At 33.4% G+C, this 15,000-nt stretch overlaps 1 protein-coding gene across 1 annotated transcript in view; it reads right to left on the bottom strand.

Moving 5' to 3' along the window:
• LOC136855562 (uncharacterized) overlaps positions 1-15,000 on the bottom strand; it is a 244,629-nt gene that overhangs the window by 118,660 nt on the left and 110,969 nt on the right. Inside the window, exons 4-5 of the mRNA XM_067132664.1 lie at positions 2,741-2,865; positions 1,333-1,518 (exon numbers count right to left, since the gene is read on the bottom strand). Coding sequence (XP_066988765.1) covers positions 1,333-1,518; positions 2,741-2,865 — 311 coding nt within the window. The remainder of the gene's footprint in view (positions 1-1,332; positions 1,519-2,740; positions 2,866-15,000) is intronic.

Genomic DNA, 15,000 nt, shown 5'->3' with positions numbered 1-15,000 from the left:
CCTGATATTTATACAAAATGATAATTAATCATAATTTATGCCTACGTACAAAGTGCATCACGTTTTTCAAGACTAACCAGTCTAAAGCCACTAGCGAAGCCACGAGACTCGAAAAGCGGTGCTATTGTGATGGCGTGACAGCGTCAGTAAGTTACAGGTGCTCTTGCGGACAGGTGCAAAACTGGACTTCTGGCTGGCCGTGGTGTATGGTTGGCCAGCCAAGACATGCAAGGTGCTTCATATGGATACGTGACGTTCACAGATACGTGTGTCTTGTTTCATGTGTACATGTGTACGTTTGTTGGTGTAAGACAATGACGTCATGTTTCTCTGTGTGCGGAAGTTTTCCCGTGGGCGTGGGATGGTATGGTGATGAATATGTTGCTCGTATTGACATCGGTAATCGGGAGGAGTTTGGTTTTGTTGAAGGATGGAATTTCAAAGTTTAGCTGGTTGTGGGTATTATATATATATATATATATATATATATATATATATATATATATATATATATATATATATATATATATATATATATATATATATATATATATATATATATATATATATATGTATGTATATATATACAGTATGTATATATACAAAAAAATGAATATATATATATATATATATATATATATATATATATATATATATATATATATATATATATATATATATATATATATATATGGTAAATATATGTATATATGTATGTATGTATGTATGTATGTATGTATGTATGTATGTATGTATGTATGTATGTATATACAAATGATCCCTACTTCTAATCACAAAATACACTCCTTTACTTTGAAGTTACAGTAGATTAATGTTTAGCTTCAGTAAGTCATTTGATATCACACTTTGATTAGACAAACGAGAAATATCAGTGCAATTTAAGCTCAGAGACACAAACGAAACACAATAAAAAGTTACACACGAGAGAGAGAGAGAGAGAGAGAGAGAGAGAGAGAGAGAGAGAGAGAGAGAGAGAGAGAGACGGCAGACTTAGTAGATAACAGGAGCAAACAAACACGCGCGCACACACACATACTAGGAGATGAGGCGTTGGTGCTGGTGGTGTCAACACTGACTTTATATCATACCACATACTCTGCTGGACTACAACCTAATAATTTAGCAGCTGTGCCGAGGTTGCGAGACAGGTGCAGTGTGTGTGTATTTACAAAAAAAAAAAAATAAAAAAAAATAAATAAATAAACGGACAGGTAGGTAGGTAGACAGGTGCGAGTGGTGATCACAGACGGCCGAACGTGTTTTGAAAACAGACGGCTACTTAAAAAAAAAATGAGTTTCGACGACACGTACTGGAGGTGGATGGGAGCTCCGGATAGTGGTAGATAGTGGACATGGGGTAGCGGGGTTCGGTTTGGGAGGAAGATATGATGAGGAGGGTAGCCGCTGCCGTGGGCACGGGCGGCTGCTTCGTCAGAGTGGTCTTCATCTCCTCGGAGATAGCCGCCATGGCGGCTACTCGAGCGGGGTAATCGCCCTCTGCAACGTATACATAACAGCCACAGCGTCACGGGAGGTACTTCTGGGGCGATGTCACGTCACAGAGGGATGTGACAGACATACAGACACACACACATACAGACGCACTTAAACCTAATGCGACAGACTCACACACGCAGACGTGCTAACAGACCGATACAAACAGCCTGAATCACATGGGTGTCAATTTACTCCTAATGATATCAAGCGGTAATCAGCAATGAATGTACCTGTGAGGCAAATAATTACACATCATACTAGACAATATTTACCTGTTTCCAGGCGTGTTATCTAAAGCAGATATATATATATATATATATATATATATATATATATATATATATATATATATATATATATATATATATATATATATATATATATATATATATATAAAAGTATATATACTTATATATATTATAAATATATATACGTACATACATACATACATATATATATATATATATATATATATATATATATATATATATATATATATATATATATATATATATATATATCCTACAGGAATCTGACACGCACAAAACAAATGTCAAAAATCAAGACAACAAAAGACAAATAAGCCAAAATAAACGTGATTTGGGCAATCAGTAATCAGCGTGACCAACTAAAAGCAATTGCATTGCTTAAAGGCTTCATCTACCTGTAATTAGAATACTATGCTCTTTTTGCGAAAGGGTTAAAACCTTATTTTTCATTTACAATTTTCTATTTGATATTTTAATATATAGTTTTGAAACTCCTGTCAAGGAGTCAGGGAAATTATCAATTAAGAACTCAGGGAATTTTTTTTTCATTATACACAAAATACATTATGAAATTCTAAATGTGAATGTTTAAAAAAATTCCTTATGATTCCTAATGAATCATATTCTTACAAGTACACATAATACTCATAAAATATCCTAGCAAATATACATATTACTCATCAACAGCCATAGGGAGAAGATCACATTCTCCCCTAAAACACTGATTACTTGAAGATCTGGCAAAGTCTGTAAATCAAAAAATTTATCATTATACAAATAGCCTAAATTACATAAAAAAAAAGAAACCAGCGAAAGAAAAACATAAGCAAAATATAAAGTTTCTTCTTTTGGAAAAATGTCTAAATGGAAAACGGAAGCCAACTAAGCTATCTTGAGCCGGAAGAAAGTCACTTAAAACCACAAAGAAAACAAGCAGGAACTGTCGTCCTTACCAACGCATGGATTCTCATTGACAAGTGTGTACAAATAAGAACAGGTTTTATCATTTCCGTCGGGGCAGATGCACCCCAGGAGGGGAGTCTTCCTGAGCTGTAGCCACGCCCTCAGACAGTCCTCCCTGCAAAGAGACAAAACAAGATTTTTTGTTAAATATTAGGCACATATTAGGTATATAATTGATGAGTATGAAAAGGCTATAACAATAATTTTGGCCAAATAAAACTTGTTCAGCACAGGATATTTCTGACAGTTATAAAACTTAAAACCAGGGAACTCTATTATAAAAGAAATATCGTCGTGACCATTTAAAGAGCGCAACAAAGCTGTTTAACCAGCTATGTAGTGCAAAAAATATGAAAAGAATCGCGTGTCCGGTAAAATTTAATAGTTAACGTTGATAAACATATGTAGTTGTAAAAATAGCAGTGAATTCTTTAAATTGCTCAGGATTTTTCGGGGCTTTCAGTTTGACTTTTGTAGGGCAAGATTAAAGGACTTAATTTTAAGTAACAGATATTAGTATTCGTTAATATGAAATGAAAATCTCAAATATGCAGTTGTTTGGAATAACATGATTTTTTTTTTTTTTTTTTTTTGCGAGTTCCATAAAACAGTTTGCCCTTAACCTTTGACTTTAACATTTACCTGGGATCTATCGCAAGTTAATTTTCAATATAAGGTCATCCAATAACTAGTGCATATTTCATCAGATTCCTTTGATCAGTTGTCATTTCTCGTGACAGCCCACAGGAATTACTCGCTAACAAATACATACACGCACAAAAAACGAGATGACAGCACTTCTTTTGGGAAATAATAATTTATTTTGGTTCTCAATAGTTCAAGGTTTAGTATTCTCTCCCTTTTCCATACAACACTTATTTTTTTTAGTGTTTGTTTAAAGCTTTGATCTGTATAGTTCAGTACATCAAAACATGAAACATAAGCATCCCCTTTTGTTTGCTAAATTAAATATTTCAGGCAATTGGATCCTTCATTGCACTGTAAGCCCGTAGTACTGTTGCCTCTAGCACCAGTTTCCTGTCGAAAATCCAATCCAGTGGAGTCCCAATACAACAAGTCATGAACATGTCGGCACCTTATCGCATGCATATCATAAACAGGTTGAAAACAAGCGAACGACCGTACGTAGACGACGGATCTGGCAAATTCTGAATAATCGTATGTAATCGTATGAAACATGTCCGCAGCTTATCGCACATATGTCATCAACAACAAATCTTTGGCAAATTCTGGTTAATCATATGAAACAATGGTTAGGACAACCTATAAATTGTTGACTTGTACTCAGCATTTTTGCAATGTCCGTGCGATAAGTTTTTGACATGTGTTTTTATGACCTTTTGCATGGAAGAGATTCAAGAATAAACTATATGGAAAGAGAAACCCACAAGATTCCTGTGTATAGCTTGTTTACTTGTAAATATTTACATGTTACTTTTAAACTCGAGTACTTTCAGGTCCTAACTGTGATCCTTTTTCAAGAGATGAGGTAGTCAGGCTGGTTCAAGGTCTGCCCAACAGACCGATGGTAACTACTCACATACCACAAGGGTTAATACCACTGACCATCAGATCAGGATATCAAACCGTCAGGAGGAGATTAACAACTCTCAAGAGAATGGAAACCAGGACAGCCATCATATAAATGACAGCACAGAGAGAAGTTCCAGAAGATTGCTGGGCCTTGAACCAGCCTGACTACCTCATCTCTTGAAAAAGGGTCACAGTTAGGACCTGAAAGTACTCGAGTTTAAAAGTAACATGTAAATATTTACAAGTAAACAAGTTATACACAGGAATATTGTGGGTTTCTCTTTCCATCTTCAGAAGAAAACTGAAAGAAGTTTTTGAATGAACTATATACTAAACTATGCGAATGAAAACGCAGGAGTAGTCATTTCTAGGAACATGCTGATGAAGAGTCCGGTGACGAGCTAAAATCTTTCTGTTTGGGCTATGTGTAATGAATCGTGATTGTACCAAGCAAAATTCACGAACTGTAAACTTCATCTCGTTTCACCTTCCAAAGGAACTTCAATCATGCAAAGGAAAACTAGAAACAAGTAAGAAATACGATGAAGTTTCCTCGGCGCAATCGAGTTTTCTGTGCAGCGCCCACAGCGTATAATCAAAGCCACCGAAAATAGATCTATCTTTCGGTGGTCTCGGTATAATGCTGTATGAGCCACGCCCTATGGAACTTTAACCATGGCCGGGTGGTGGCCTGTTCTATGTCGTTGCCAAAAGCATGATTAGGGTTATATTTAACCTTAAATAAAATTTTTAAAATACTGAGGCTAGAGGGTTGCAATTTGGTATATTTGATTATTGGAGGGTGGATGATCAAGATACCAATTTGCAACCCTCTAGCCTCAGTAGTTTTTAAGATCTGAGGGCGGACAGAAAAAGCCGGCATAATAGTTTTCTTTTCAGAAAACTAAAATAATTCGAGAAGAGTGGCAAAGATAATGAAGCAGACGAAAAACATTGTTAAGCATACCAGTTCTCTGCAGTTATAACGATAATGACTGCCAAAGTACAAAAGAGTTAGGATGGAATGGGCAATGTTTTCGATTATAGGTATGTAAGGCTTCAAACACTCCCTAGGTTCACTAGTACTGGATAAAAGAAATGAACATTTGAGAAATATGCAAATCAACTTTGATAAAGAAAAAAAATAATAATAATAAAATAAAGAGCTACGTCACACAGAAGCCCATAGGTAAACATTTTATCAAGTGCACTGAGGAAGATCTTCAAACTCTATTGGACTATACGCACTGTTTACGAGGGGTAATACCGTATGGGAAAGAAGTGATCCTTGGATTTGCTCTCCATTTTCAAATCTTATTTTTTTGTCTATTCTCTCAAAGTAATAATTTCTTTACGATGACATAAATGAGTCACATGAGAGTAATCTGATATTGTGGATTACATAAACCACGGATCATAAATTACGTAAAAAGCAGCGTGTTAACAAAAATGTTTAATGAGGCAGGCGTTTTAGAACACAGGAATATAAAAAAAGTAGTAAAAATCTGCAAATGTAAATGGAAATGTAGTTATAAAAGTAAATTGAGCGATAATAAAAATAAAATAAAAATATTAATTTCAAGGACTCGTTGGCTACATGAGATTAGAACAGATTTGAAAGATTGGAATGTATGTGGAATATTGATGTTTCGACAAAGGCCATTGAAACAGAACAATATCTAGTGAAAAGACTGATGAATAAGTAGATAAAATTATATAAGTAGGCAGTAACCCCTCATTTAAGCATATTTTATTGAATCTAATTGCTGCTACAATGCCGTTCAGTTTAAAATACTCCTTTTCTATTCTACTGATGGTGTCCTTTTCTTCTTTTGGAAGACTGAAGATTAGTTTGGGACAACTAATCTTCAGCCTTCCAAAAGAAGAAAAGGGCACCACCAGAATAGAAAAGGAGTATTTTAAACTTAACGGCATTGTAGCAGCAATTACATTCAATAAAATAGATCAAATTTTGCAATATTCTTGATTTGAAAGACGAAATGTATTTGTAAAAATATATACAAAGTTTATAGCTTTCGTCCATCCTTCTGTGGACAGAAGGATGGACAAAAAGTAGGAGTTTTATATGTTTTTAAAAATAAATTGCGTCCTTGTAATCGAGAGTATTAACGTGGATCCTTCTGTAGTTAACTGAGAGACACGATACGTTTTTTTTAATATTTCATGTCCTGTATGTATATATATATATATATATATATATATATATATATATATATATATATATATATATATATATATACATAAATATATATATATATATATATATATATATATATATATATACATACATATATATATAAAATATATATGTGTGTGTGTGTATGCATATATATATATATATATATATATATATATATATATATATATATATATATGTGTGTGTGTTGTATGTATACATGTTTGTGTGTGTGTATGTGATGATAATCACATTACACGTAATTTGTGTATTATACATCACCACAGGTGTAAGTCTGTATGTATGTACAGTGTGCATTTGCAAACAGATACTTTAGGTTGACTCGACGAGTTTCTGATAAGCTTTCCGTGTAGCTGTAGAGAAAGCCCATTTTTTACAAAAGTTTCTGCACCGAACGTTCATCCACTAATCACCAGTTAGAAGGACAGTGACCATCGCCCTGTGTTTTCACTTAAGTTGCCCGTATAGAGGATACCGCTAAATCTTGATAATGTTCAAGTATACAATATATGCATCTCTGAGATTCTTTTAAATTTAGAAAGATTGCTTTATCCAATTCTGATAACCAGTCATTCTTGATTCCTAAAAAATAAAACTGTTCTCTTTCCAAGAAGATTCTTCCTCGACATGTTTGAAAAATTGATTGACATGGTAATCAAATTTCCTTTCTTACCCCAAGTAAAATATAAAAGAAACATCCAGCAATATGTTGAATGAAAATTTTTATACCTTGGTACTAGTAGGAATGCCAATAAAACATTGGGAAGCGATAAGTCTTTTGAATTTAGTGCCCATTTGCTATTGCTTCAGAGGTCACTAGAAAATATACTGCCTTTTTTCATCATTTAATCAAATATAAATTGTGACACAGCATAGGTTGTATATATAAGCCCACGTCCTTTCAAAAGCCAACTTTTTAAGAAGAATCATGTCATGACCAAATAGGATCGGCAGTATCTTTTAGTTCATTGAATGAGATTTGAATTCCTTATACTTGGAATTTATAAGCAACTTGATGAACACCTTTCTCATAAATGCCTTTTACTAAGGGATTCATCATCATCATGGACATATCTGAATTAACTTTTCCCCTGTATTGAATTTGATATTTTCTGTATATATTCCATTTAGATCTCGGGTTTCTTATATCACAATTTTCCATGATTCCCCTGACTTTCCTACAAGTTTATCGTTTTACTACTTCCATATTTACTGTTTCCTTTTGTTATTTTTATTTTCATACTAACTGTTATCACCCCATCTCGTCACACACCCAAACCATCTAGGTCATTGAAATGAAATATTCCATTCCAGACGCTGGACTCCTCATCTTTTCTCCATTTCTTTCCACACACACACACACACACACACATATATATATATAAATATATTTATATATATATATATATATATATATATATATATATATATATATATATATATATATATATATATAGTATATATATATATACATATATATGTATATATCTGTCTAAATATCTATCTATCTAACTATATATATATATATATATATATATATATATATATATATATATATATATATATATATATATATATATATATATATATATACATATACATACATACATACATACATATATATATGTATAAGTAAGGAAAGTTGTCCCATCCTGAACTAAAGCACGCAAGTATCTGCATGAAATTTGAAATTTATTACAGCTATTAATCTTAATATACGGATTGCTCTCCCATGGTCGACGTAATGGTGATAGAGAGAGAGAGAGAGAGAGAGAGAGAGAGAGAGAGAGAGAGAGAGAGAGAGAGAGAGAGAGAGAGAGAACCAACATTTACTTATGATATATGAGCGGACTCCGGTTTCTTTATTTAGCGTCTAATATACGGGCAATGATTGTCTCACATTCTTTTTTTCTAGGTTTTGTATTTCGTAATGTTAAACATATTCTTAATAATTTGTTTATTTCTTCTAAGCCTTTTTTTATGGAGTCCTTAATTATGGAGTTTCAGCATAATGGACCTTTATGTAAAGTTCAATTATTTTCCTTGCTGCTCATTATCTTTCTTAGTTCATATTCTCTTCAAGTATTTTGTTGGTTTTCTTCTTTATAGGATTTTTCACTTCATTCTAACATTGGCATATCGGTGTACTCCAAACTAATTAAACATTAAATCATATTCGATTAACAGTTTATGAATTACAGTGGAAGGAATTGTGCAAGTTTTCGATAGTTAATGATTTACATATTTTATATACACACACACAAATATATATATATATATATATATATATATATATATATATATATATATATATATATATATATATATATATATATATATATATATATATATATATATATATATATATATATATATATATATATATATATATGTATATATATATATATATATGTGTGTGTGTATAATTGTAAGTACATGTTTGTATGCATATTTGCTTATCGGTCGAAATAATAATAACAATTATTATAATTTGATCTGTAAATTTCAGGATCATTTTAAAAGCTTAAATAAAAATCTATAAAAAAGTATTTTAACTACTGCCTGCCTTGTGTGTTGTGTATGTGTGAATGCGCTTGAGTGCCTTTGTATTCCGTTGCAAGGATTCATAAACAATGGCCTTTGAAAATTAGACACTATCTTATTTGGACCATTATTCCCCACAAACTTTGGACTGACTCGGGCAAAAGAATTTACAGCAAGAACCTTTTATTCTCTAACGACGTTTAAATCATCGTCTTGACCTTCCGCTTCAGATATATAAAGGAATTATCCACGTGATTTTAATAGTGGTTTGGAGGTTAGTTTTGGTCGTAACTCCAGATTTAAATTCGTGTTCAGTGCTGGATCTTTAATTATTCGGTCGTATTTTATGTATAAAAGGGAAAATACGTCCCAGAAAAATTCCATTGCCTTGCTTGATTCATATATATATATATATATATATATATATATATATATATATATATATATATATATATATATATATATATATATATATATATATACATATATATATATGTTTGTATATATATTTATATATAAATGTATATATATATACATAAACATACATATAATTTATATACATATATATATAAATATATACATATACAGTACATATATATACAGTGTATATATATATATATATATATATATATATATATATATATATATATATATATATATATATGTATATATTGATAGTGAAACTAACAAAAAGCAGAAGGCAATATACAGTAATATAAAAGTTTTGGAAATGGAGCATAGAATAGGGGAAGTTTAAGAATGAAAGTGTGTTAGAAGAAAAGGATGAAAAGAAAAGGATGAAAATGGCTGCGAACAATAATACTGTTATGATGGCGAATGGTATAGAAGAACAGGTGGCTAAAAATGCTATCTTGGGTGGTGAAAACAGAATTCGTTGACCTGTAAGATCAAATTTAACAAATAACTTCGGAATTATATAAAATTTTTGGTTGAAAGATATAAAATTGAAGATTATATGCAAAATTAAATGGTACTGATTTCCTCTCTGTTTTAAGCAGAATTTGAATGATAAAAATCGTTGAAGCTGATAACAAAGAGCATCTGCACTCTATGTGCTAAACAAAGAGAGGCGATGCGATGACAAATAGTGAGGCAAAGACATTCTGGTGAAAAGCTTTGCATAAAGGAATGAAAATGGTAAAATATTCGTAGCGTCTGCCAAACATTGAGATATATACTGGAAGAGGCTATGTAGTAGGAAATGGTTTGGAATCTGAGACTCATAAGAGGAAGGAGAAGAGAGATATCTTGGAATTGAATGACAGACGGCGTTGCAGAAAGGTTGGAACGAAACAGCATTAATATCCGGGAAACCCGGAGAGAAAGCGTTAGATAGTGGTATATAATGCTCAGAGGGAACATTGGAAAGACTGAATTAATGACTAGTAGTAGAGAAGGACATGAAGAAGTAAACATTCAAGTGGAAGATGGTACAGTGCTAAAGCAGAACAATGAGTCCTACTATTTGGGATCAATAATAACAGAAGAGGAAGGTACTGAGAAAGCAGTTAGACAGAGAGTGAAAGAAGCATGGCAAAATTGGAGAGAAGTAACTAGAGTTGTTTTAGACAAGAAAATGCCATTAAAGCTCAAAATGGAGATTTAAAAGACAGTTATCAGGCCCGTACTATTTTATGGGGCAGAAACCTGGGCACTTAAGAGGAAAGAGGAGGGACTGTTGGAAAGAACCGAGATGAGGATGATGAGATGGATTGCTGGAATACCACTACTGGAAAGGAGGGAGAGTCAAGATATTAGAAGAATGTTTAGTATATGTAATGTAAAGGAGAAGGCTAGGGAGGGAAGCTCGTTTGAGATACTATGGCCATGTAATAAGAAGAGAGGAGATGGAACCAATCAAGAGAGCTAAGAACATGCCAGTGATGGGGAGGAGGAGTGTGGGGCGTTGGAACCAATCAAGATAGCTAAGAACATGACAGTGATGGGGAGGAGGAGTGTGGGGCGTTGGAACCAATCAAGAGAGCTAAGAACATGCCAGTGACGGGGAGGAGGAGTGTGGGGCGTTGGAACCAATCAAGATAGCTAAGAACATGACAGTGATGGGGAGGAGGAGTGTGGGGCGTTGGAACCAATCAAGAGAGCTAAGAACATGCCAGTGATGGGGAGGAGGAGGTGTGGGCGTTGGAACCAATCAAGATAGCTAAGAGCATGACAGTGATGGGGAGGAGGAGGTGGGGCGTTGGAACCAATCAAGAGAGCTAAGAACATGCCAGTGACGGGGAGGAGGAGTGTGGGGCGTTGGAACCAATCAAGATAGCTAAGAACATGACAGTGATGGGGAGGAGGAGTGTGGGGCGTTGGAACCAATCAAGAGAGCTAAGAACATGCCAGTGACGGGGAGGAGGAGTGTGGGGCGTTGGAACCAATCAAGATAGCTAAGAGCATGACAGTGATGGGGAGGAGGAGTGTGGGGCGTTGGAACCAATCAAGAGAGCTAAGAACATGCCAGTGACGGGGAGGAGGAGGGAGTGTGGGGCGTTGGAACCAATCAAGATAGCTAAGAACATGACAGTGATGGGGAGGAGGAGTGTGGGGCGTTGGAACCAATCAAGAGAGCTAAGAACATGCCAGTGACGGGGAGGAGGAGTGTGGGGCGTTGGAACCAATCAAGGGAGCTAAGAACATGACAGTGATGGGGAGGAGTGTGGGGTGTCAACGGATCAGATGGATGGGTGTGGTGAGGAGGGATTTAGGTGAGGTGGGACTGGGGGAAGAAGATGCTAGGAATAGAAATAGATGTAGAAAGTTGACTCGAGCGGCTGACCCTGCTATACAGTGGGACGAATAAGGTCGAAAGAAGAAGATATAATGCTGAGAGGGGGCGACCTTCAGTTAATAAACCTTTTCTTTTGGGGGACTTTTTTATTTTATTATACTCCTTTTTTTTGCACCAGAGTTCTTCTTGGTTTAGTATTTAAAGGGTAGGCCATATAGCAACTTTTTACTTGTTTTTCTGTGGAACCAGTCCTTGTTAAGAAATGTTATTTAGGAAAGAATTCCCATCTTAACACGCGATTGTCTTAATAGCATGAAATTTGGGTTTGAATATATCCGAAAATATTTGAAAGATCTAATAGATCACATTGGATTAAGTTTATATAATAGAGTTAAAAGATTGACTTAAATTCGTGTCAGTTTGATTAAAATTGAACTGATTATCTTGACTTTGATTTTCACTTTTTACCATATGTACTAACATATTACGAAACGAAACTGAAGGAAGATTAACTAACCTTACATAAACTACCTAGAGAGAGCTAACACTTCAGCTCAGTCTGTCTGTGTGTCTGTATGTTTCTGACATTCAGTCGATTATAAAAAAAATCAGAGGACATTTTTCCTTCCATTAGCTAAACAAAAACTTATTTTCCATTGCCTATATTTGTTCCCTATGCTCTTTATCACCCTGGCTTTTTAATTCGTGGAAAGTGAAAGAAAAACAGACAAAGAGAAACAAGGAAGGAAAAAATATATATTTTGCAAAATCAGAATTGTATCCAGGTCAATGTGAAAGTTTTGACATCTCTATTAGATATGCTTTGATTTCACAGAATTCAGTTATTGCTTATATTTTTATTGAGTGGTTCTATTTAATTTTTTTTTATAAATTAATTCAATATTTTTTTATAACGTGATTAGAACACTGTAATCTAAAACTAAGGAAAGTCTCTCTCTCTCTCTCTCTCTCTCTCTCTCTCTCTCTCTCTCTCTCTCTCTCTCTCTCTCTCTCTCTCTCTCTCTTAGCTATTAAGGGAAACCTGATGGTATTTATGTATTAAGCATAACAAAATGATAAAAGCATTGCACTTTCAAGAACCCTCAATATTCAAATTAATCCCGAAGATTAACTCTTAATGGATGATGTATTCGCTCGCGAATAACTGATTTCAGTCTGTACTAAAATATTATAACATTTAAAAGCTTTAGAGATTTAGAGGTTAGTTTTAGTCATAATTCCAGACTTAAATTCGCGTTCAATGCTGGATCGTTAATTATTCGATCATATGTTATGTATAAAGGGAGAAATACGTTGCAGAGAAATTTCATTGCACTTAGATAATTTATATAAACACGCATATATATACATAAATATATATATATATATATATATATATATATATATATATATATATATATATATATATATATATATATATATACATACATACATACATACATACAACATATATGTATGTATGTATGTATGTATGTATGTGTGTATTTGATAGATTGATGATAAAGATAACGAAAAGGAGAAATGTATGAATAGCGTTTTGTTAATAAGAAAAGGCTGTGTAAATGTAGCGTAGAAAGGAGAAAGTTTAAAAAGGAAATGTGTTAGAAGAAAAGGTTGAAAATGATTGTGAACAATAATACGGTTATAATAGCGAATAGTACAGAAGAAGAGGTAGCTAGAAATGTTATTGGGAATGATGAGAGAATTCATTGATTTGTAAGATAAAATTTAACAATAATTTCGGAATGATATCAAAGTTAAGGGTGCAGAACTGGTGAAATTAAAAGGTTGCTAAAGGTTTAGAGAGGTCTAGAATTGAAGAATATTTAGAAAATTAAATGGTGCTCCTTTTCACTCTCGTACTTGGCATTGCATTAGTGATATAGAATTTTTGAATAATAAAAATCTTGAAAGCTGATAAAACGAATCATTTGCGTTCTACATCCTGAATAAAGAGAGATGATACGGTGACAAGTAATGATCAGACAAAATTTTAATCAAAAGATTAGCATAAAGTACTAAAAAATGGTGAAGAACTCGTGATGTTTGCTATACATAGAGATATATACTGGAAAAGGTTTACGTAGCAGGGGATGGTTTAGTATCCGAGACTCATAAGAGGAAGGAGGAGAGGGACGTCTCAAAATTGAATGACAGCACCGTTGCAGAAATGTTGGAATGAAACGGCATTAATATCCGGGAAACCCAGAGAGAATGTGTTAGATAGTGGTGCAGAATGTTCAGAGCGGGTGACCTTGACCTTATAAACCTTCTCTTTAGGGGTATGTTTTTTTTTTTTTTTTTACTTGTTTTTTTTTTTTTGTTTTATTGCACTGGAGTTCTGTTTGTTTTGCAGTTAAAGGTTACGGACTACAGTATCGTTTTCCTTCTTTTCTTTGTTGAACCAATTCATGTTAACAAAGTTTTATAGGAAAAAATCTTATCATGACTCTTTGATAATTAATTTAATAGAACGAAATTTGGACTAAAATATGTCCGAAAATTCCTGGAAGAACAAATAACTTAAGTGTGATTATTTTTTATACAATAGAGTCATACATTGTACTTCAATACTTCTCAGTTCTAATTAAAATAGAATTGAATTTCGTGAATTATATTTTCATTCTTACTTATATGGACTGATATAACACCGACTGAAACTGAGAGAAGATAATCAATTGACATGAGCAATTCAGAGATATTTAATACTTCAGCTCTATCTATCTGTGCGTGTTTATGTTTGTAACTTTCAGTCGATTGTGAAAAAGATCAGAGGACATATTTCCTTTCATTAGATAAATAAAAACTTATTTTTCCTTACCTATATCTCTTTCTCTTTGCCCTTTATCACCTCGGGTGCTCTGGTTCATGAAAAATAAAAACAAAAACAAAAAAACAGGAGAAAGGGAAACAAAATTGTCTTGCAAAATTAGAACTGTTTCCAGGTCAAAGTGAAAGTTTTAACATTACTGTTTGATGTTATTTCACATATTTCAGTTATTCTTTTATTTTCAATAAGTTGTTTTACTTTTATTCGTTTTTACGAATTAAGCTAATATTATTTTTTAAAACGCGATTAAAACTCTGCAATCATATACTGACAAAAGTCCTGTTGCTTACGGGGTCAAATCTCTCTCTCTCTCTCTCTCTCTCTC

The sequence above is a fragment of the Macrobrachium rosenbergii genome, chromosome 3 (genome assembly GCF_040412425.1).
Source record: "Macrobrachium rosenbergii isolate ZJJX-2024 chromosome 3, ASM4041242v1, whole genome shotgun sequence".
In the NCBI taxonomy this organism is placed as follows: Eukaryota; Metazoa; Arthropoda; class Malacostraca; order Decapoda; family Palaemonidae; genus Macrobrachium; species Macrobrachium rosenbergii.
Note: the sequence above shows the minus strand (reverse complement) of the source record. Positions and strands in the feature narration are given on the sequence as shown.